The 25,881-nt window shown below is 38.7% G+C and overlaps 1 protein-coding gene across 1 annotated transcript in view; it reads left to right on the top strand.

Annotated features, from left to right (window-relative positions):
* Positions 1-20,464, top strand: part of TSPAN19 (tetraspanin 19) — a 37,469-nt gene extending 17,005 nt beyond the window's left edge. Inside the window, exons 6-9 of the mRNA XM_004469450.2 lie at positions 13,885-13,995; positions 16,362-16,505; positions 17,700-17,783; positions 19,627-20,464. Of these exons, the coding sequence (XP_004469507.2) occupies positions 13,885-13,995; positions 16,362-16,505; positions 17,700-17,783; positions 19,627-19,695 (408 nt within the window). The 3' untranslated portion in view covers positions 19,696-20,464. The remainder of the gene's footprint in view (positions 1-13,884; positions 13,996-16,361; positions 16,506-17,699; positions 17,784-19,626) is intronic.
* Positions 20,465-25,881: the final 5,417 nt, after the last annotated feature.

The following is a 25,881-nucleotide window of genomic DNA, read 5'->3' as shown; positions in this document are numbered from 1 at the left end:
AGAAGGATGGACTAGGGGAACTTGTCTTTAACTTTGCTTACAAAAGATTGAGAAAGTTGTTGTCAGTAACAATGAATGTGGGATAAGGGGAGGTTAAGCAGACTGCAGGGAATCCATGTACCCCCCAGCCATCCATGGCTATAACTACTGACTTAATCACTGTACTCTAGTATATTTTTGTAGAGAAATTGAGATGGTTCAAGAAATATGTTTAGATATGTATCAGTTTTTAATGTATTAATATATGTGGGAGATTGAATTATGTTCCCCTCAAAAGGCATGTTCTTAATCTTAATTTGTGTTCTTGTGAGTATAAATTTACTTGTAAATAGGACCTTTGGAAAATGTTACTATTGGTTAAGGTGTGGCCAATTGAATAAGGGTTGATCTTAATCTGAGGCCTTATAAAGAAAAGAAGTAGAAAGCCAAAAGTCAGAGAAGCCCACCCAGGTAAAATCCAGGGCCAGGGGAAAATGAAAGAGCAGGAACAAGGAGAGAGATAACCATGTGATAAGTGGTGGAGATGCAAGCCAGGGAACCTCAAGGCATGCAGCAAAACTAGCACCAAAATGCTACATAATTCAGAAAGAAAGCATTGCCTTGCCTACACCTTGGTTTGGACTTCTAGCCTCCAAAACTGTGATCCAACAAATTCTTGTAGTTTAAGCCAATCTGTTGTGTGGTATTTGTCATAGCAGCTTGGCCAACTAAAACAATATATTTATCATTTTCATGTAAATAAGATGGACTGAATGATTCCAGTATTTTGCATAGGTAAGGTCATGAGTGAATAAATTAAGGAAAATAAGATCTATATTTAGCAAAATAAATTCAAAAAGCACATAACATATTACCTGGAAAAAATGTTTTGGCAACAAACCCTGACTATTATATTAATAGCCAATATTTACATCTAATTCTTTAAAGAATTCTGGTGATTCAAGTCATGTATCTTTCTCTCTTTGTATCAGGAGAGACTCTCCTTTACTAAAAAAGAGCATGGCTTGAAATCATAACAGAATTGAGTATGAATAGAAATCAAAAACTTTCTTAGAGCCATCACCTTATATCTTCATCCATAAAATAGCTCTATCTTATAGAGCTATCATTAACTAGGAATTTATAATAAAGTTCCTGTCATAAGAGATCAACACAGGAGTACTTTTCCCTTACCTGAATTAACTTTGAAGGAGCCCTGATTAATAGCACTGTCTATATCTGCAGTACTAAGTTATGGCCAGATTGTAACAAATTCTTTCCTCTTTAATATCATTGCCTGAAAATTTCTTCTGCTCTCTTGTCCTTGGCATGTATTAGGGTTTTCTAGGGAAACAGAATCAACAAGGGATATCTGTCGATAGTAAGAGATTTATCAGAGTCTCTCATACAGCTGTGGGGATGCACAAGTCCAGGTTCCGCACCCAGGCTGCAACTGGAAGCGCTGATGAAAGTCCAATGAAGATTTTTGACAAGTTCTGGGAGATGTTGACTGTCAAAAGACGAGCTGGGAAATTCTCTGTCAATGCTGGAATCACTTTCCCTTTTAAGGGATTCAACTGATTGGGTTAAGCATCATTCACTGCTGATGGCAATCACCCTGATTGATGTAATTGTAACCGGCTATCTATGATTTACCACTGCAGTAAAGTCAATGGTGACTAAAGTCCATAAATGCCCAGCTATCTATGATTTACCACTGCAGTAAAGTCAATGGTGACTAAAGTCCATAAATGCCCTTGTATTACAGTTAGACCAGTGCTTGCTTGACCGAACAACTGGGCACAATTACCTGGCCAAGCTGACACAAAAGCCTGACCATCACAGTCCCCCACTTGTCAACTCAGCAACCATACACATTACCTTAAACCATACTTAGTCTCTAAGTAAAAACAATAACAGCCATGCATATATATATATATATATATATATATATATATATATATATATTTCCACCTAACAATGTTCAACTCTCCTGCGTACAACTGGAAACGCATTAATTCCATACAGAATAAGGTGCAAGTTCTTGGGTCATAGCCACTCTCAATTATTATGACATGAAATGGATACAACTTCTTACATAATAAGGGGGAAATTTGGGGAAGGCAAAGAAATTCATTTTGTATACATATACTATCATCATAATGAAACAAGGAAGAAAGATTAATGACCATTATAGTCCTCGTTTCTGTAACTGGTCACGTGGTTGAAGTTCATATTTATCACTACCTTCTTCCATTACCCATTCCATGTTTCCATTACCCTCAGCAAGCACTTCAGCTGGCCGTGGTTCTTTGCCTGATGAGGTGACCCAAACTTTCATTCCTGAAGATTCTGGGCCATTGTTAGTCCTGCTTGGATTGGGTTGTTGCAATTTTCCATTGACTTTAATCATAGAACATGGCAATACTAGGAGATGCTCTAGAGGATCTCCCATATTCCAGGCAAACTCTTCTTTACCCCCATTATGTAGATGCAGTCTTATTTCTCCTTGATAATCAGGATCATTCACCACAGCCAGTACAGTAATTCCCTTCTTTGACTGTTGATGTTGATTCAGAGGTAAGAGGAGCCCAAAGTGGCCAGGTGGCAGTTTTAACTTTCAGTTCAGTGGAATCATGGTTGGGTTTTCTGATGACAGCACTCCTCCTTTTGGGACTAAAACCTGTAGACCAGCAGAGTTTGAGGTTGCAGGGACAGGAAGCAAAAATTTTCCTAGTGGGTCACTAGGGGTAATAGTGAGTGGTACCACTCCCATTTCCACCTCTTGATTCCTGGACCCATGGATCCTGGTTATGGGAGAAACAGCACCATAGAGTGGATATTGATTTAGAGCATCCTTGGAGAACATTGCCCCAATGCTGCATGGTATTATCACCAAGTTGGTGTCATAATTGAGTCTTCAAAAGGCCATTCCACTGTTCTGTCAATCCAGCTGCTTCAGGGTAATGGGGAACATAGTAAGACCAGTGAATTCCATGGGCATGTGCCCATTCCTGCTCATAATTTGCTGCGAAATGGGTTCCCTGATTGGAAGCAATGCTGTATAGAATGCCATGGTGGTAGATAAGACATTCAGTAAATCCACGGATGGTAGTTTTGGAAGAAGCATTGCATGCAGGAAATGCAAACCCATACCCAGAGTATGTGTCTATTCCAGTTAAAACAAATCGCTGCCCCTTTTCATGGTGGAAGTGGTCCAGTGTAGTGAACCTGCCACCAAGTAGCAGGCTGGTCACCTCGAGGAATGGTACCATATCAGAACTGAGTGTGGGTCTCTCCTGTTGGCAGATTTGGCACTCAGCAGTGGTTGTTGCCAAGTCAGGCTTGGTAAGGGGAAGTCTGTGTTGCTGAGCCAATGCATAGCCTCCATCCCTACCTCCATGGCCACTGTGTTCTTGAGCCCACTGGGCAATAACAGGAGTGGCTGGGAAAAGAGGCTGAGCATTAGCCAGAGGGGGGGGTCATCTTATCCACTTGATTATTAAAATCTTCCTCTACTGAAGTTACCCTCTGGTGAGCATTCATGTGGGACCCAAAATTTTTCATGTTTTTTACCCACTCAAAAAAGTCAATCCACATACCTCTTCCCCAGACATCCTTGTCACCAGTTTTCCAATCATGTTCCTTCCAAGTCCCTAACCATCCAGCCAAACCATTGGCAACAGCCCATGAATCAGTGTACAAATGCACCTCTGGCCATTTCTTCTTCCAAGCAAAATGAACAGCCAGGTGCCCTGCTCAAAGTTCTGCCCACTGGGAGGATTTGCCCTCACCATTGTCCTTCAGGAATGTCCCAGAAAGGGGCTACACTGCTGCTCCTGTCCACTTTCAGGTGGTACCTGGAATTTGTGCAGGTATGAATTGCACCTGTAAACCATCTGTAAACTGGGCCCAACTTTTCTCTTCCTCAGTCAACTGATTATAAGGGACTCCCTGAGAGGCCAAAGCTGTGGGCTGGGAAAGAGAAGGTAACATAGCAGGGGTGGTTACCATGGGCATTTGGGCTACTTCCTCATGTAACTTACTCGTGCCTTCAGGATGCGCTCAAGCCCTATCCCATATATACCACTTCCACTTTATTATGAAGTGCTGCTGTGCCCACCCAACTTTATGGTTTGGTGGGTCAGACAATACCCAGCTAATGATAGACAACTTGGGTCTCATGGTAACTTGATGGCCCATAGTTAAGCATTCAGTCTCTATTAAGGCCCAGTAGTAGGCCAAAAGCTGTTTCCCAGAACAGGAGTAGTTCTCTGCAGAGGATGGCAGGGCTTTGCTCCAAAATCCTAAGGTTCTGCATTGTGATTCACCTATAGGGGCCCACCAAAGGCTCCAGACAGCATCTCTATTTGCCACTGAAACGTCTAGCACCATTGGATCTGCTGGATCATGCAGCCCAAGTGGCAGTACAGCTTGCACAGCAGCCTGAACCTGACACAGAGCGTCTTCTTGTTCCAGTCCCCAGTTGAAAGTAGCAGCTTTTCTGGTCACCTGGTAAATGGGCCAGAGTAGCACACCCAAATGAGGAATGTGTTGTCTCCATAATCCAAAGAGACGAACTAAGCATTGTTCCTCTTTTTTGGTCATAGGAGGAGCCAGATGCAACAGCTTATCCTTCATTTTAGAAGGGGTATCTCAACATGCCCCACACCACTGAACACGTAGAAATTTCACTGAGGTGGAAGTACCTTGTATTTTTGTTGGATTTACCTCCCATCCTCTCTCATGCAAATGCCTTGCTAATAAGTTTAGAGTCTTTGCTACTTCTTGCTCACTAGGTCCTATCAACATGATACCATCAATATAATGGACCAGTGTGATGTCTTGCGGGAGGGAGAGATGACCGAGATTGCTGAGTACAATATTATGACATAGGGCTCAAGAGTTGATATATCCCTCAGGCAGCACAGTGAAGGTATACTGCTTGCCTTGCCAGCTGATAGCAAACTATTTCTGGTGATCCTTACTAATAGCAATTGAGAAAAAAGCATTCACCAAATCAACAACTGCATACCAGGTACCAGGGGATGTATTAATTTGCTCCAGCACTGATACCACATCTGGGATGGCAGCTGCAATTAGAGCCACCACCTGGTTAAATTTACGATAATCTACCATCATCCTCCAAGATCCACCTGTTTTCTGTAAAGGCCAAATAGGAGAGTTGAATGGGGATGTGGTGGGAATTACCACCCCTGCATCCTTCAAACCTTGATGGTGGCACTAATTCCTGCAATCCCTCCAGGAATCTGGTATTGCTTTTGGTTTACTATTTTGCTAGGTAGGGGCAGTTCTAGTGGCTTCTACTGGCCTTTCCAACCATAACAGCCCTCACTCCACAAGTCAGAGATGTAATGTGGAGATCCTGCCAATTACTGAATATATGTATTCCAATTACACATTCTGGAACTGGGGAAATAACCACAGAGTGGGTCTGGGGACACACTGAACCAACTGTGAGATGGACCTGAGCTAAAACTCCATTAAACACCTGACCTCCATAAGCCCCTACTCCGACTGGTGGACCACCTTGACATGTGGGTCTCTTGGAATTAATGTCACTTCTGAGCCAGTATCTAATAATCCCTGAAATGTTTGATCATTTTCTTTTCCCCAGTGCACAGTTACTCTGGTAAACAGCTGTAGATCTCCTTGGGGAAAGGTGGGAGGAAGTTAACAGTATAAATTTTTGGCAGTTTAGCAGGATCTTTCCCCAAGGAGACCTTGCCTCCTCCTAATTCAAGTGGCTCTGGGTCTGTAAACTGTCTCAAGTCTGGGAATTGATTAAGGGGCCGTTATTCTCTGCATCTGTAATTTGAGTTAGGGTTTCATTCACTTGACGCAGAACTCTTCTATTTATACATATCCCGAAGAAATTTAGTAGACTGCCTGTCTATGTCACTGCTAGGTACCCCATGATGTATTAGCCAATGCCATAACTTTACACGACTCAGACTATTTTGAGTGCTTTCTTGAATCTGCCTTTCATTGCGGTAGCCATGCCTACCTTCACTTTGGTGATTAACTGCCAATACATGACTTTTACCAGACATCCAATCATTCCCATAATGTTTAAGGATTCTAATTCCATCGCAGCCCTCCCTCCAGTAATATCTGGACTATGGAAAAGGGCAACCACAGAGTTCTTCAGGGAAGATGGAGTTAGTCTTAGAAACTTATTCCGCACAGTTCTGGTTAAAGGTGTGTCCTCTGTACATTCCTGGGGTAGGTGGGCAGCTCTCTACTGGTAAATCCATTCTAACATTCCAATCTCCCTGAGCCTTTGACTTCCCTCTTCTACTGTGTACCAGGGCAAATAGGGCATCTCAAATTTAGACATGCTAGGCCATCTTTTGGCCCATGTTTCAATCAGCCATCCAAACAAACTGTTAGAGCTCTTTCTAACCCCTTGAGATATAATGTTGAATCCAGAATTTCTGCTTAATGAGCCCAAATCAATAAATTCAGCCTGATCCATCTTTGTATTCCTTCCTCCTTTATCCCATACCCTTAGTATCCATTCCCACACATAATTCCTCTAATTTCTGTCTATATAAGTTGGGAAACTCATGCAGTTCTTTCTGAGGATAACTTACTTCCTCGTGGGTCACACTTTGTATTTCACCTTTGGGGCCTTGTTGTGATTTTAGTCTAGTAATAGGTCTCATAGACAAGAAAGGTGGTGCGGGTGGGTAAAGAGAAGGATTAGAAATGCCTTGCAAGCTACAGACCTCAGGGCATTCCTTGTATGTTCTTCTGGTGAGACTGGATTAATTTCTTTAGGTAGAGGTTGGAAGGCAGTTTCTTCAGGGCAGACTGGAGGCTTGGCAGTGCATGCTGGAGTTAGGCTGGTATGTGTCTCAGGTCTGGGAGGATGTCCAGACCCCCTGGGGCAGACCAGAGGCTGGGCAGGGCAGGCTTCAGTTTGGCTGGTACTCACCTCAGGGCTGGAAGTTTTGTCAGACTCCCTAGGGCATGATGGCGGCTGGATGATAGGTTGGTAAGGTGTGGCCTGGACAGGGCAGGCCATTTTAGGCTTATCTGGTAAATTCTCAGCAGAATTCAGGGTTCCAATGTCTCCATCAATATCATCATCATCTCCTATGTCACCATTCCAGTTCTCTGGATTCCACTCTTTTGCAATCAATGCCTTCACTTTAACTGCAGAAACCCTGTGGGGCTGAGATTTTAGTTTCTTTTGTAACTCCACTACTGGAACAATCAGAGTCTGAGTTTGGTTCTCAGATATTTCAAGCCTGTGGCTACAGGGGATAAGGTTTTCTTTCAGAGCACAACTAGAAACTTTCACGTCATCCATTCGGTGTTTAAGTTTCAAAATCCAAGCCCAGCATCGTTATATCATTTGACTTCACAAAACTCTGTTAAAGTGTTGAAAACACTCTCACCCAGATCCTTGCTTCTTACAAGCATAGGAGTAGGGGAATCAAGTTACGCTATTTTGCAGATCTTGATCACCAACTCTCACTATGGACTGTTAACAGCCTCTTCGTTATTGGAAAGGGAGTTGTCAGTACCCTTGAGTCCAATTAGAGTAGAAAGCCAATTGCAAAACCCCCAAACCACTTCAGACATCCCAAGTTTAAGACTCTGTTCCCCAAGAACCACTCCTGGTACCAAGCTGGATTAATCAGGCTTCTTTAGGGAAACAGAATCAACAAGGGATATCTGTCAATAGTAAGGGATTTATCAGAGTCTTTCCTGTAGCTGTAGGGATGCACAAGTCCAGGTTCTGCAGGCAGGCTGCAACCAGGAGCTCCGATGAAAGTCCAGTGAAGATTCTTGATTAGTTCTGGGAGATGTTGGCTGTACAAAGACGAGCTGGGAAATTCTTTCTCAATGCTGGAATCACTTCCCTTTCAAGCCACTCAACTGACTGAGTGTAGCGTCACTCACTGCTGATGGCAATCTCCCTGATTGATGTAATTTTAACTAGTTATCTATGATTTACCACTGCAGTAAAGTCAATGGTGACTAAAGTACATAAATGCCCGTGTATTACAGTTAGCCCAGTGATTGCTTGACCAAACAACTGGGCACAATTACCTGGCCAAATTGGCACAGTAGCCTAACCATCACAGCATCTATGCCAGGAGTCTTATCACCCAGGGCCTATTGTTTATGGCCTGGCATTTATAGCTTAAAGTTCTTTCCATATCCAAAAAGTGTATGTGTTGGTATGTGTGTGTATGTCGGGGCATGGTAGAATGGAGTTCATGAATAATGTTGGCTGCAGCAAGTGGATGTGTTTCTAAAAACTGGATTTGGTGGCAAAATATCAGATCTCAAACAATTAGCCTCTACTTTTGAACCTGGTGATAGTTCTTCACTGTCAATGCATAAGGACTGTCTGATGCACAAATACAGTTTATCAAAGTAGCTCATATTACTTACATATTATTCATATACACTTTTCTACTAAGAATAATATAGCAACTGCCATTTAATAATAATGGCCATGTGCCAGACATTGATAAGTGCTGTGTAAGCATTATATTATTGATTATCACAACGATCCTTAGAGATGCATTGTTAGTACTTCTCAGAGAAGAGAAAACTAAGACTTTGAGAGAAGAAACACTGGCTCAAGTATTACATGGAAAAATGACAATGCCTGGACTGAATGAATATTAGTTGACTCCAGAACCAACAGACTTGTTTACATTCATCTGACTTCTACATTCAAACTGGATTAAGGTCCTTTGAGCCTCTAAATCTGTAATGCTATTTATAGTAACTAGTTCAATGTTGGAGATGAACTAGGGCTTCAACAGATACTTGTCAAATTGAATATGTGAAAGGAATATTATTTCTACAGTAGTCACTTAGGTTATACATAAAACTCATTCTTACTCAGTAGCCATTCATATGCACCCTGGGTCTCCCAAAAATGCTTTAGAGGATAAATGAGAACATACTTCTGCTTACTCTCCACAGCAATATGAAATGGAAAAAAGTGCCATTTTCTATTTTAAATAAAACTTTACTTAGAGAAGTGTTTTAATTTGCCAAAGAGCTGCTGATGCAAACTATCAGAAGTGTTTGTCTTTTATAAAGGGTATCTATTTGGGGTAAAAGCTTACAGTTCCAAGGCTGTGAAAAGTTCAAATAAAAGCACCGTAAGAGATGCTTTTTTACCAAAGTCAGCTACCACACGTATCAGCAAGTTGGCATGCCATCTCTGCTTGGTCTCTGCCATCCGCTCTGGACTTCCTCTCTCAGGCTCAGCTGCTCTGCTCTCATCTCTATTTCAGCTGCAGGTTGGCAAAAGGCTTGTCTCTTTCCGGGCCTCCTATATCAGTCATGGCTGTTTTGCTCACTTCCCAAGTTCAGTTGGAAGCTATGAGGCACATAGTAGGGCTGGTCTCCTCTTGAGCTGCTCCATGGGCCCAAGCTCTTGGGGGCCTCATGCCTAAGCAATCCTGTCTCTCACATTGTAGAATCAAATATGCTAGTTCCGTTTATCCCCTGTCTGTCTGAATGAGTCCATTTATATCAGACCCAGCAGGGGGGCAGGGACTCACTGATAGAGTCCAATAAAAAGCCCTACAGCTGTCTTAGCAGGTAATATAATCATAGGCTCCTCAACTGAATTTAATGCAATCAAAGGGTTTCTCATCCAGAGGAATAGATTAGTTTGCAAACATAATATAATATGAATTTTGAGATTCATAAAATAATCTCAAACTGCCACAAGAAGAAAATATCTTTAAAATACCATTTTACATTATTATAATCTTCTTAAATATATTAAATAATAGGTATATAAGTAACTATGCAAAAGTTTAACTGACATATATTTGAAAGATGTTATAATACTCCCACCCGTTACTTAGTTTTCATTATTCAGAGACAGCATAATACAATGAGAAAGTATTGGACCAGAATTCAAAAGAACTGTATCTAAAAGTTGCATTTCTTCTTCCTTCTTCAGTAAACAAAAGCAAATAATTGAATTCCCTGCATCTCTGGCTCTTTGTTCATAAAATGGAAATGATATCTGGTGTTCTTACCTTTTAGTATAATTAAGGACCAAGTTAAAAATTGGCTGTGAAAGTCCTATACAAACATTTAAATAGTTAAGTAAATAACCATTAAAATGTAACTACCTCTGCAGAATCTAGATTTTGATATAGCAAGTTTTTTTCCCCAGACTTTCAGATCTGATATTTTTTGTGTCATTATTGTTAAAGGATAATTTTTTTAAATGTACAGTCATGTCTCTTGTACAAGTATGAAATAGACACATTGTATTAGTCAGCCAAAGGGGCACTGATCCTAAATACCAGAAATTTTTTGGCTTTTATAAAGGGTATTTATTTGGGAGGAGCTTACAGTTACCAGGACATAAAGCATAAGTTACTTCCCTCATTAAAGTCTATTTCCACATGTTGTAGCAAGATCACTGTTGATGTCTGCCAAGAGTTCAGGCTTCCTGGTTTCCTTTCTTCCTGGGGTTCCATTTCTCTCCAGGCTCAGCTCCTCTGTTTTCCCCCACCAAGGCCAGCTGTAGACTATCAGGCTATGGGCTCTGTCTCTCTCCCCAGGGCTTGATACTCTCTGGGCTCAGCGGCTCTGCTCCTCTGGGTGCCTATTTCCTGGGCCCCAGCTCAAAACTCCAGCATCAAAACTCCAACATCAAAATTCCAATTAGGGAAGCGGCTGTGGCTCAAACTGATAGAGCATCTGCCTACCCTATGGAGGGTCCATGATTCAATCCCCAGGGCCTCCTGACCCATGTGGTAAGCAGACCCATGCACAGTGCTGGTGCATGCAAGGAGTGCTGTGCTGCGTAGGGGTGCCCCATGCACAAGGAGTGCACCTGGTAAGGAGAGCCACCCTGCGTGAAAAAAAGCACAACCTGCCCAGGAGTGGCGCCACATATATGGAGAGCTGACGCAGCAAGATGATGCAACAAAAAAGAGACACAGTTTCCTGGTGCCTCCTGATAATGCACGCAGATGCAGAAGAACACACAGCGAATAGACAAGATAGCAAACAACAAGGGTAGGGGGAGGGGGGAGAGAAATAATAAAATAAATCTTGAAAAAAAAAACAAAAAACTCCAATCAACTCTACTGTTCTGCCATGTAGTTTTATCTGTGAGTCCCCACCCCCTACTGGTGTGGCCTAATCAAAGCCCTAATCATGATTTAATCATGCCCAGGTATAGATCAGTTTACAAGCATAATCCAATATCTAATTTTGGAATTCATTAATCATATCTAACTACTGCACACATGTAAGAGGTTTCTAACACCTTAATTAATGAGGGACCCAATAAGAGAAAAACTGGTTCAAAGGAGAATCTAAAGAAAAGACATAAACAATGATAGATCTAAAACAGATTTTGGGGATATGGATGGGTCAATTGTACTCCCCAATCATGAAAAATTCATTTGCATTTCTATGACTAACAATCACTGGCACTGGTATTACTGTAGTTTCCTACAATTTACAAAGTTGTGAAATAAGTTAACTTAAATAAAATTGTCTTAGTTTGCCAGGACTGTGGTATAACAATATACCACAAACTGGTTGACTTAGACAAAAGAAATATATTTTCTCAGGATTCTAGAGGTTAGGCACCTGAAATCAAAGTGCTGGCAGGGTTGGCCTTGCTTCCTTTTAAATGAGGGAGAATCTCTTCCATGCCTTTCCCTGGCTTCTGGTAGATGGCTGGCAATTCATGACATTCCTTGATTTGTGGCCGAATAACTTAATCTCTGCCTCTGTCACATGACCCTTTCACCCTCTCTCTGTTTCTCTTCTCTGTCTGTGTCTGAATTTCCTTCCCTTATAAGGACACCAGTTTTACCATATTTTAACTAACATCTTCAAAGATCCTCTTTACAAATAAGTTCACATTCTGAGGACTGGGAATAGAGTAAACATTAACGAAAGGTCCAAACCCTATTTTAGTTTGCCAAAAGGGTGCCAATCCAAAGTACCAGAAATGGGTTGGCTTTTATACAGGGGACTTATTTGGGTTAAAAGCTTATAGTTCCAAGGCTATGAAAAGTCCAAACCAAGACATCCACCCTCTTTGTAGCCTGTGGCAACCAAACTTGCCCTGAACAATGGGCTGGAAGATCTACCCTCTTCAAAGGCCAGGGCCAACTCACCCTCCCATACACATGGGTGGGGTCCCTCTCTTGGCCCAAGAAGATGTCTTAATTCCAGACCTGAGCTTCCATGTTTTTCCTCTTGAAGCTGTTTTCCCTTCAATCTCTCTCCTCCCTGTCCCTTTTAGTCCAGGCTGACAGTAGTTTGATTAAACAGAGTTCACAAAAAACTTATTGGTTTAGCATGCGGGAAACAGGGGTCCAAACCATCAGAGAGTAAGATTTTCCACAAGTCCTTCCTGGATAACTGCATTTCCCATCCTGAATTAGATGTTACAAGGTTAATTAAATCTTCACCTGGGCCACTATCAGCTGGGGTCTTATTTTTGGAAGCTTGGAATTTCTGAAATCAGTCTCTGTTTTGTGTGTGTGTGTGTGTGTGTGTGTGTGTGTGTGTGTGTGTGTGTGCCCAGCAATTCAGCTCCAAGTTTATCTATTTCCTCTTTCATTTTACTAAGCTGCAAGGAGAAGCCATGCCTCATTTTCCACATTTACTTAGGAAATCTCCTCAGATACATGCTCAAGCTTTTCATTTTCTAATTCTGCCTTCCAGCTAACTTCAGAAGTCAATTTTGCTGAATTCTCTACAACTTTAAAATACAGATCACCTTTCCTCCAGTTTCCAATAACAGTTTCATCATTTCCTTCTAAGGCCTCACTGAAAATGACTTTCAGATCCATATTCATATCAACAGTTTCTTCAGAACAATCTAGGCCTTTTCTATCAAGCATCTCACATTTCCGCCAAAGAAATACCCTTTACCCATTTATAAAACAGTGCTAGCATTTTCAGTAATTGCAAGCAGCACAACCCCATTCTCCTGGTACCAATTTCTGTTTCAGTGTGCCAAAGAGGTGCCAAATGAAAATAGCAGAAATGGATGGCTTTTATACAGGGGATTTATTAGGGGTAAAAGCTTACAGTTCTGGGAAGCAGATGTGGCTCAAGCAGTTGGGCTCCTATCTGCCATATAGGAGGTCAAGGGTTTGATGCCCAGGGCCTCCTGGTGAAGGCAAGCTGACCTGTATGGCAAGGTGGCCCACACAGAGTGCTGGCCTGCACAGAGTGCTGCCCTGTGCAAAGTATTGTCCTGTGCAAAGTACTGCCCTGCGCAGGAGTGCTGGCCCATGAAGAGAGCTGGCACAGCAAGATGATGCAACAAGAAGAGACACAGAGGAGAGACAATAAGAGATGCAGCAAATCAGGGACCTGCGGTGGTGCAAGAGAATGATCATCTCTCTTCCAGTCCAGAAAGTCCCAGAATTGGTTCCCAGAGCTGCCTAATGAGAATACAAGCAGACACACAGAAGAACACACAGTGAATTGACACAGAAAGCAGGCAATGGGGGTTGAGGGGGAGAAATAAATAAAAATAAATCCATTTTCAATTTTCCATTGAAAAGACACCCAATATATATATTTTTTGGTTAATTTCAATGTTTTTCACAATTTTTCCTGAGAGTTTGAAAAGAAACCTAGGAATTTTAAAACTGTAGGAAAAATAGCACACAACTTCCTCCATAATTATAAAATAAATCTAATATATGCTTCCTATATCACCTAGTAAAAGCCCGAATTCCTCAAGTATTGCTAAAAATAGTTATAGGGAAGTAAAAATTAAAAACAAAAACAACAAACTTAGAATTAAGGAGAAAGCAGCGAAACAAAACTGAATTCTGTTCTGAGCAACCGTCAGGGAAAATTTCTCTCAGGTTTTCCCTTTTGATACATTTTCCACAGGTTCTCCAAGTTTGGTATGGGAAAATTGATTTACTCATTTCCAAGCATGAAACTAAAGATATACCTGAAGACATAACCAACAGGAAAATTCTGAATGCTTTACAGAAATTGGTAAGCCTGAATTAGTGTAATTAGATGCCAAGGTGGCAACTGCAGGGTAAGGGGGAGGATGGAGAAGTGAAGGGGTAAGGGACAGAAGTTATTGTGTTTCCAAACTAACCAGGTAGAATGGCATTTACCCCATTTCAAAATCATGAATTTTATACTCTTTTTTGTAACTTCTATCTCTCTTTCTGGATTAATTAATGTGCATTTTACTTTGTTTCACCTTTAAAGTGATGCTGGTTCTCTGCCAAATAGGGTAAACTCTGCTGAGCCTGACTGGAGATGAATCTAAGCAGCAGTCCCTGTTGGCTGCAGAATAGTATTTTGGTTAACATTACAGCCTGAATGCCAGGATTGCAAAACTTCAACTTTGTGACTCTGGAAAAGTAACCATCTAAACTTCAGGTTCCTTTTAGTAAAATGGGGATAATAACCCCTACCTCTGTGTTTTAGTCCTAAAGGCTGTCAATGCAATATACCAGAAATTGGTTGACATTTACAATGGGGATTTTTTTTATTAGGAGGTACTAGGACTTGAGACCAGGACCTGTATGTGGGAAGCAGGCACTCAACCACTTAAGATATATCCACTCCCCAACAATGGAGATTTAGTAACATAAATTTACACTTCTGGGCCTGGAATGTGTCCAAATCAAGGCATCATCAGGAGGTGCTTTCCCCCTGAGGTTCAGCATGGGCTACCAGGCACATGGTGGTGTCACCAGTCTCTGCCTTCTCCTCTGGGCTTCATTGCTTTCAGCTTCTGGCTTCCTTTCTCCCAGATTCCTTTGATTTCAGCCTCTTGCTCTCATGGCTTTCTCTTTCACCTTCTGTGGGTTTCCTTCTGTATCTGCAGCCTTGACAATGCCAGTTTATAAAGGACACTTAAGACCCACCCTTGGGTTTTATTGGAGTAATCCAGTCAAGTGGCCCTTAACTGAATCTCCTGTAATCAAGGGTTCACACTAGATTCACACCCACAGGAATGGACCAATTTAAGAACATAATTTTCTGGGTCCACAAAAGACTCAAATTATCACATCCTGGTTGGCAGGAATAAATGAAGTTATAGGTAGAATATATAGAAAGACTTGGATCTAGGACCTTATAACAACTAATACTCATTAGTTAATGTTGTTAGGATTATTTCTTCACAGTTCAGATTTAGTAATTTACCCCGGGTCACACAGCTAATAAGGGGCAAAAGCAAGAGTCAAACCCAGACAATCTGGCACCGGATTTTGTACTTTTAACTCCTACACTAGATGTCTCACATAAAAAGTAGTTATTTCTAGTACATATTATAACAAAAATCATTTTAAGAGAATTGAAATGTAATTCCAAATACTTTTACTTGCCTTATTTGCTTTCTGATACATGTAATTTGTCAATGTATTGAGTTTGCAGACTACATTACGATTTAGAGCAGAGGACTGAACCTTCTTAAATTCATAAGCTGATAATCAAGAAAATAACTTGAATGTATAACCTCTCTGTTATTAATAAGATTCAGTTTATAGACACTATCCTGAATATAATTGAGATGGTATGTATAAATTTAGTTGGTAAAACTAATCCTCAGTTTTCCAATACCCTATATCTGAAGCACTATTTTATTTATACAAAACATTTCAGTAAGGTTACTGGTCCATATAGTAGAATAAGTAGTACTGATGCTATAACATCATTAAACTTCAACTTTCTCTTATTTCCTAGGTGATAGACTGATAAGGTAATTTCTTCACATCTTCCCAACTCAATTTAATAGGATTTTAAAATCAATGCTGGAAAAGAGACATTTCTTAGAAGTTGGATAATTTCTACGAATGTTTTTATCATCTTTTTTTGTTTTTTGTGTCTGTTTTTCACACAACACAAAATTGAAAGTTAATGTCTAAAATTAATTCTAAGAAAATAAAAATAACCCTGAATCTTTTTTTAAATGTATATTAAATAGTGTCAGCATATTCTGGATAATTACAAAGGGAAATGATATAGTTAGGAGCAGGAAATGGCTCAGGAGATTCTCTGTTCTCTACTCTAATCCTTAACATAGTTTGGCGCTCTAGTGAATCAGGTATAACTTCCATCCTGGACTCCCATTAAGATAAAATTTGGATATAACAATTTCATACAAACATAAACCACTACATATGAGTAGAGATCTTTGGCTCTGATTATCAAAAACAATAGCAACATTTAAGTAGTGAGTTAAACAAACAAAAATACACATTTTAATTCATTACATCTCAATGTTGAATAAATTAATATGTTGTCCTTCTAACAAAAACAACACTTTAATATGCAAGGGAATCATAAAATTAAATAAATTTTGAATATTTTATAGTAAAAGTTATAAATCTTTTTCCTAGTTTCAGTGTTGTGGCCAAAACAATTACACAGTTTGGACAAAGAATAAAAATACAGAAAATTTAGAACAGGAGCCATGTTCTTGTGTGAATTCTACCTTAAGCAAATGGATTTGTGATGAGCCACTAAATGCAACATACCTACAGGTAAAGAGATGAGTTGAGGCTTTCTTAAGTGCTTACAGTGATTTTTGTTTCTTTTGGCAAGTCAACTTAAAATTCTAAGCACATTTCTTCATAAAAACAATGTTATTTCTGGTGCTTAGGTTCTTAAACACTTCACTTAAGCTAACCAATAGTAAGGAGAATTGTAGTATTATTTCAGGTATATAATAAATAAATTAATTTTCTGGGCGTATGTGTTCTAAATGCTCCTGGAATGTGGAATACCATCAGCTTTTCTCCCTGACCCTCCTTCCTAAAGCCTTGTAGTTAGAAGAGGCACTTTTGGCAAAGCCCGGGTGTATAGGACTGGTTGCAGAGCTGCAATACCAGAAGTAAAGAGGCATGTTTTTGGCAAAAACTGAAGGGAGAGGACCCTAGCGATGACAATAGTGGTGCTCAGGTAGATGTAGCAGAAGCAAGAATAGAGGCTTATTTGAAACAACTGCTGTTTATAAATATGGGATATTGGTAAAATAAGTATTTCCATCCCAAGAACTACTATACTTTCTATAGTTTATACATTGAAGTATCTTAAATGAAATTATATACTCTAATTTAAGATGTGTCCTTTCAATTATATAACCCATTCATACATAAATAGAATGTTATGTTTTCTTAAAAACTTCCCCTCCTAGTTGAAAAATAATCACCTTAGGTTGTAGATTACTGTTTACCTGACTGAATCACAGAAGTCTGCAGAAAAAATGTCTTTTTCCAAATGTAATAAATTTCTGGTTTTAAATACATCTTAGCAACTTTAACAGTAGCAACTGAGGTGGCCTGCTGTTGTGTGCTGCTCTCTAGGACAATAACTCTTGTCTCGAATTCGCCACTGACTTTTTTTTTTTTTAACCAGGGGCAGGGTAATGAACTTGGGGTCTCATATGTGGAAAGTGGTGTTCAACCACTGAGCCACATCGGCTTCCCTGAGTTGGCTTTCCCATCTGTTTTGCTTGCTGTTTGTTTTGTTTTTTTCAGGAGGTCCCGGGAACCAACCCTGGGACCTCCCATTTGGGAGATGGGAACTCAATTGCTTGAGCCACATCCACTCCTGCCATTGACTTTTTATTCAGATTTTGGTAAATTATTAATCCCTATATGTTTCTTCTTTGGACTAGAATTATCTATAAAACCATTTCCCTCTCCAAGTCAATATAAGTAACTTCTTTTCCTTAGGGTTGTGAAAATAAAATCAAGACATGGTATGATGCTAATGTTTTAACTTTAATTGGAATTAACTTCGGACTTTTGGCTGCGGAGGTAAGCTTTTGTTTATATGTCTAAAGGAAAAAAAATTCTAAGCTATGCAGAATAGGCTGTAGAACAACCAGGTTTAGACTCTGATCAGACAAGTTAATCCAGTAGACTTTTCACATGCAGGAAGGGTATAGGTCCAGCTGGAGGTGATATCCCTAAATCAGTCAGGTGGGTGCAGCCTGCTGCTAAGTGGTTATCAGGCAGGTTGTGGTTTATTTATATCTTGGCAGTATGAGCACCATTATGGGCAGTTTGCAAGTTGGCACATGTCTGAAATCTAGGCAGATGTTGGACATTAGTGAAATCTATTGTTCAACCATGTACTCATTCATGTGTTTGGGGCTGAGACTTAGGCATCTACTTTGTGCCAAGTACCGTACCAGACATTGGGGATACAATGAGAAGCAAAGTGGACACATTTTTTAACTCACAAGATCCCAATTGAAGAACTGGGATTCAGAAGCGGGGCTCTGTTCTCCTGTTCTTCTGGGATGTGAATTCAAAGAAGCTGTAGGAGTGGGCAGATTATTATGACTATAGTATTGGAGTGCATGTATCATGCATAGTTTGGCCAGAATAGGATTCTGATCTTGATTTTTGATTTTGTATTGTTCCACAAAGCCACTGACTCGACTCCTTAAACTCTCTTCAACTGGTAACAGTTTTAGTCATAAAACTGTTTATGATCATAAATCAAGACATGTGATTAATCATTAATATCATTCTTTTTTAATGTTTATTTTCTTTTTTCTTTTTTTTTTTAAGATTTATTTATCTATTTCTCTCCCCTTCCCCCCACCCTGGTTGTCTGTTCTCTGTGTCTATTTGCTGCGTATTCTTTGTCCACTTCTGTTGTTGTCAACGGCACAGGAGTCTGTGATTCTTTTTGTTGCGTCATCTTGTTGTGTCAGCTCTCCGTATGTGCAGCACCATTCCTGGGCAGGCTGCACTTTCTTTCGCGCTGGGCAGCTTTCCTTCTGGGGCGCACTCCTCTTGCGTGGGGCTCCCCTACATGGGGGACACCCCTGCGTAGCACAGCACTCTTTGTGCGCATCAGCACTGTGTATGGCCAACTCCACGTGGGTCAAGGAGGCCCTGGGTTTGAACCTCGGACCTCCCATGTGGTAGACGGATGCCCTAACCACTGGGCCAAGTCCGCCGCCCTAATTTTTTTTTTCTATTGTGTTCATGCTGGGGTATTTAAGACAAGACTGAAGTGGGGAAGGGGCATATAATATCTGTGCTCTATTTTTATCTTCTAACTTTTGCACACCACTTTTCAATATCCTATACCAAATTGAAGCAGTTTTGTAAAACTGAGGAAATAGCTAGAAAGATGATAAACAAGAACCAGATCAGCAGTACATCAAGGCATTAAGCCCAATGATTGCCTATGAAACAATATCTAACAGTCTATTCCTTAGTTCCCTCTCTTCCTGACCTTGGTGTCAGGTAGGTTACTGTAGAACAGGGGTTCTTAACCAGGGGTCCATGAGTTTGAATTGAAATTCAAAAAAACATTATTCGTTTGGGCACGTGTTGGTGCAGGTGTGATGTATTTATTAAATAATACACAGTATAGTGTGGACTTAGTAAGGGGTCTGTGAGTTTCATCTGACTGGCACAGAAGTCTGTGGAACAGAAAAGGATAAGAACCCCAGCTCTAGGAGACTTACTCTGCAGATGTCTTATTTACAATCATGTGTACCCTATTCTGAGATTTTTCCCACCTTTTATGATCCCTTTTTCCACTACAACATGCATTGTTGTGATTATGAATGTTAACTTTAAAATTAATCTCATTGATTAAATTTCAATTAATCCTTATTGCTTTCTTATCTTTCAGGTTTTTCAAGTTTCATTAACTGTTTCTTTATCCAAATGCATCAAGAATAAAATATACACAGAAATGTGATCCTTAAAGTTTGATTTTTCCAGAAGAAGCCAGTTTATTCTCAAAATAATCATATGTATTCTTTATTCCCCCCCAAATTACATTAGTCAATTACTTAACTTACCTAATCAAGTCATTAATCATATTAAATGTAGAATTATTGAACATTATAATAAAGCATTCCATGAAATTTTATTAATTTGTTTCTTCAGAATAACAAGTTCTGCAATGCAGAGCTTTACCTTGATTTATTTTTGAATTCAGATGCTATCATTATATATACTCAATGCAAAATGTAGTGAAGCCTCACCATATGTTCTCAGTTTCTTAGGAAGAGAAAATACTGAATGATTTTCAGAAAAATATTAACTAAGTAATCTATTTTAATGGGAATATTACATTTGAAAATCTTTTTAAAAAACAGCACTGATTAATTGGGGGGTTTTGAAGAAAGATTGAAACTCCACATGATGCTGACTTCTATACTGAATTCATCATTTACTTTTTTCTTCAGGTAATGCTTGGAAGGAAATAATAAATTTGAAATTTTAGATATTTGGATATCTAAAACTTTGCTGGCAATAATATAATATCAAAATAACAATGAATTGTTAAATGTAGCAAAATTTCTATTCTAAATAATTATTCAATTCCCATAGTCTTTTCTTGTTCCTCTTTCTCTTTTCTTTTTCCTTAAATTTTATTTGGTACGTGCATACTCAATTCCCTGAATATATAAAAATGATATACCTTTCCTGTTTTCCTAACAATGATATTGTGAGTACAAAAAGAGTCCTTTGAAAAATAAAAAGTGCTATACAAATGTGAAGTATTATCAATTGTTGTCCTTAAAAGCCAGTGGCTGTCTTGGTCTTGAGGAAGTAAAAAGATAGATTAACTGAAGATGCCCCATGGCTCCCACTCCTATGGAAAGCTCACTTTCATTACTAATCCACTCATCTCTCATTTTTGTCCATTTTTTCAGAAACTTGCAACTGTCAGAGACTTGTAGACTTTTTTTTCAAGTTAATACAGAGGAAAATGGAATAATGAGTTTCTCTGAAGTGACCTGTGAATATATTTTCTAGTCTGTGGGAAAAATACCCTTGAGGTTTAAAGCTTACCTTAAAATTCTTCTTTTTTCTAAAATAAGCTGCAGGAACACAAGCTGATAGCAAAAATAAAATCTCCCTTCTGGGAATTGAAAATCAAGTTACTGGTAATAAAAGAGATACAATGTTTTGATTTTGCATCAGTTAATACAGTTAATTCACAAAATGTATATATCACTGATTGAGTATATTACCCTACAGATTTAGGGAAATGTGGTCTTCAAAGAAACCAGATATAATAACCACTTGTTTGGTAGGATAAAATGGAATAAATCAGGGTCATGACTTTCTCTTTGATCTAATTTTAATTTTGAACTGGAAATTTTAGAAAGGTCTGAAAAGTAATCTTGGTCAGAAGGATAACAGACTCTAGGGCAACAATCAGTTTTGTCATTCTCTTCAGATTTTCATATCACTTAGAAAACCACAATTTGCTTTAGACTCCTCATTTTAATTATGCATCTAAAACTCTAGACTATGTTGTGAATACTATTATATAAGCACACTTTCAAATTCTTATAGGCATCAGTACATGCATTCATTCCACAAGCATTTATGGAACACCTACTATGCATCAGAGACATTGCTAGCCATTGAGACATGAAGATAAAGAGGTGCGTATAGTGTCTGAACAGGGGTGAATTTGTGAGCATGCATTCTGTGCTTAGAAGGAACCTGTGCTTTTTTTAATGCTCTGGTATTGCTGTCTTGAAATTCTTAATAATTTGTCAACACGAGATGCTGCATTTACATTTTTCACTGGACTCTGCAAATTAGGTAGCCAGACCTGTTCCAGTATTAACAAACTCAAAGTCCCAGCCACAGAGTCACATAAACTTTATATGTATGATAATTCTTATCAACACTAAGAGAAGGAACATCTAATTTTGTCTTAGGGTTCAGAGAGCACTTCAAAAAGGAGAGCTATTCATTCAGAAAAATACTCACTGAGTAACTACTTTGTGTCAGGTGCTTAAGTGCTGGAGAAAGAGCAGTGAATAAAACAAACCAATCTTGCCTTTATGGAAGTTACATTTATGTCATGGGATTCAAACAACAAAAAATAAACACAAAAATATGTATTATGTTAGATGGTGAGAAATGTTATAGTGAAAAAATAACTCAAGAGATGGAATAAGGAGTGTTGGGGAGTTACAGAGATTGCAGCTTTAACTAGGACATGCAAGGAAAACCTCCTGAAATATGACTCTGGCAAATAACTGAAGGAGGTGAGAGAATGATTAGGGGGAACGCTGCAAGCAAGAAGAAAGAGCAAGAGGAAAGAGCAAGAAGAAAGGAAGAAAAGCACTAAGATGAAAGACTGTGTATTAGGTTTATGGAAGGACACGGAAGCTGAAGTAGCTAGAGTAGAATGAATCAGAGGGTGGGGTGGAGGCAGAAAGTCCTTATAGAAACTATCAGTCACTCTTGGGACTTTAGCTTTTATTCTGAGTGAGACGGGATGCAATTGCCAGGTTTTACACCAAAAAGTGACTTGGTCAGACTTATATTTTAATAGACACAATTGGCTGCCTGATTGGAAATAGATTTAAAAGGCATAAGTAAACCAGTTTGGATTTTATTTAATAATTCAGGTAAGAGTTGATGAACACTTTGGCCAGGGGTTAGAGGTTGGAGGTGGTGAGAAGTGATCAGATTATGTGAATATTTTATGGTGGAATCTTTAGAATTTGCTCCTGTAGGGGTGAGAGAGAAAAAGATGGGTCAAGAATGACTTAAGTAAGTGGAAGGATGGAGTTACCATTTGCTGAGATGGGGAAAAGGAGTAAGGTAATTTTATAAAAGCACTCGAAAAGCATATTGAAATGATTTTCTTTATACCTTCCTCCCTCACTAGCCTGCAAGAAACTCAAAACTAAGCATATTTTGAGTCATCTTCACAACTCCTTAATCTAGTTCAATACTTGACTTAATATAATTAGTAAATAAATGTGAATGAACTTTAAAAAGTCAGATTATGCAGTGTGCCATCTGATGAAAACCCATTGTTCTTTTAAGTTATCTAATGCTGCCTGTACTGAGCAGTTTTAATTTCACTAAGCTCTCATAAAGTATAAACTGTCCAAATTGGTTTGGTAAACAGGAGCTGTTAGCTCAATTATTCACTGCCACCCACGTTTCCTTTCACCAAGAATCTGAACGAGATGTTGCAGGGAAAAAAAAATCTTTAAGAGGATATCATTGAACCAATATGTTAAAAGCATTGCACCCAAGTTTTTTTTTTTTTAATGTTTGTGAATTTTTTTCAATGTTTGTATACCTATAATTCCTTTTTCTGGTCTTAGACAAGTACCATTCAGGGACATGAGAGTCCTGGTAAAAAGAAAACAAAACTCCAGTGTTTTCACTGCCATGACACAGGGCTGCAAAATAAAAAAGAATTTTATACCACCTATTTTATTTCATTGGTTAGTCTTTTTTATTTTTCATTTTTATTCCTTTTTATTTTTGAAGTCATCCATTAGATGAAAGAGAATAATGGCATAGTTCCAGTAAATATATATTTATTAAACAACAAATTAATATGGTATAATGATAAAACAAGGGAGAGCAGAAGCAATTCTTTGATAAATTAAATTATAGCAATTAAGCTATCACCAGTATTAGGAATGTTTGGGAAAAAATAAAAGGAAGTATTTTGCGTAGATAAGAATGCACTTATTTTCACATTTATAATGTGAAAATTATGCACTTTATGCATATTTATAAATGTGAAAATAAGTGCATAATTCTTGAAAATTATTAAAGCTTATTACTACTTGCATTCAAGTAAGTAGACATTCTAAATGGTAAGATTTATGAAATGACACATGCCAAATTACTAATTTCCTTAAGTAACAGTTCATTGCAGTTGTATATTTTATTGAAGGGAAAAATGTAAAAAAATGTTAGACAACAGAATGTGTTAGTAAGAATCTCTATTTTTTAAAAAATAGAAACATTTGTTTAATATCTGTGTAAGTTTATTGTGGATATATAACATTTAAGTTATGTAGTGTAATTAGAGGGAAGATATCCAAAAACAAAAAAACACAAAATCAATCAATTCATGAGTAATTTTGCCGGAGAAAGATACACTGAAATATTGTTAAATCAGGTTTTATAATTGAAGTTCTAAATAAGTTGTATGCTACTTATTAGTTCATTTTCTGTTATTGAGTATTCAAGGGAAAATGCTAATTTTTCATTTTTATGTTGATTTCATGTTTCATTTATATTTCATTATCACCACACTGAAACTCCAGAGAGGAGCAAGTATTGAGAAATATTTAACAACAAAATCAGAATTAATTAGCAATTCTCATGTTATATTAAATGTATCCTTATCTGATGTGTCTAAATACTAGCAAATGAATGTTATAGACCACAAATTTGTTAAAAATACAAATGTTTCAAAATGCCTGGAATATTCTATAAAAAAATATGTCAAATACTACCAACAATCTCCAAATAAATTTTCAACAAAACAGTCACACCATGAGAAAGTTAGTTTTCAAGTCTGTAGCATACAAAGATACTGAGTTTCAGTGTTTCCTTTTGTGTTTGTCAGTGTTTAACTTTCCAGTATAAAACTTTTCTTTCAAATTTAATCTGCCTGGCCTATTATTGGATATCTGGAATTGTACATTTAATTAGTAATTCTTACTAAACACAAGAAGCAACTATTCGGCCACCCCATCATACTGATTTGTTGTATATTTATAGTGATATAATACATATTTGATATATATATATATATTCATCTATTTCCCTCAGAAACCTTATCAGAGTCATTTTTCTAGTTTAAGAATGTCATTCTTCTGGTTTAATCTATTTCAAAACAAACCAATCCTTTTTCTATAACATCTCTGATACTTCTCTTCCATCTATAGAAACTACTGGATACAGATATGCCATCCAAAAAATCAGGTGTTTCAAAAACATCACCTACCATTATTTTCTTTAAAAATAATTCCATGAGCCCCAGTATCACAACCATTGCTGACAGGACCCTGTTCTTTCCTTCCTTACTACACATAGACCTGAGCAAGAGGGGGCCCTCCCTTGACACCCATGATTTGGCACCCCCATCATATCAGAAGCATTCACCGAAGAAATGAGTTCATTAAAGAGGCCATGGGTGCCTCAGTCCCTTGAGATCCCATACTCAGATTAAAGGGCAACATCCTTTGCTGAATAAAGAGTATTTTCCTGGAGACTCTGTGCAGAACAGAGTTAACACAGCAGGCCTGATTTCCTATTGTTAGAAAGTCCTGTTTGCAAGTTTGGTCCTTGGCTGGTGTCTTTGTATTTGGCTGGTAAAAATTTCCCTCACTGATATAAAAACTTCCTTTAGGCTCACCATGCCTAAAGGGGGTTTATGGGTAATACCTGCCTTCTCTCTGGAAGTCTAGAATTCAGGTACATGCTAGGTAGAGGGTGTCTATGTGACTAGCCCCTAGGCAAAACTTCGGACACTGCCTCTCTAATGAGCTTCCTTTCCAGCACTTCACACGTGTTGTCACAACTCTTTCCTGGAGGAATTAAGTATATTGTGTGCAGCTCCCCTGGGAAGGACTCTCAGAAGCTTGCATCTGGTTGCCTCCCTATTTCATCCCGAGCATTTTGCCACTGTTGATATTGCTTTCTATCTTTTCTCTGCAATAAATATTAGCTGTGAGTACAACTATATGCTGAGTCTTGTGAGTTCTTATAGTATATCACTGAACCTGGGGGTGGCCTCGGGGACACTTGATACACTGTCTGAAACAGAGAACTCTATTCTAGCAAAGGGCTCAAGGCCATCTAATAATAAGATATTTATTATCTTCACCCAAAATATTTGCTTTCTATATTTTTTCTCTTAGTTAATGTGATAACTAGCTTATAGCTATTTTCAATTTTCCTCCTATTTTGTTCCACCATCAAGTCAGTCCACGCACATTGTATTTTTCAAATAACATCTGTGTCAGAAGCCTAACTGTCCTCTAAGGATCTCTGAGAGGTAGGATTACAGGATGTTTAGAGCATGGGTTTGGGAGTCAGAGAGATGGTCTAGGCTTAAATTATTTCACTTACTAGTTGCAACCTTGGG

Source organism: Dasypus novemcinctus, chromosome 12, assembly GCF_030445035.2.
Source record: "Dasypus novemcinctus isolate mDasNov1 chromosome 12, mDasNov1.1.hap2, whole genome shotgun sequence".
NCBI lineage: Eukaryota > Metazoa > Chordata > Mammalia > Cingulata > Dasypodidae > Dasypus > Dasypus novemcinctus.
The sequence above is the reverse complement of the archived record's forward strand: the minus strand, read 5'-3'. Positions and strand labels throughout refer to the sequence as shown.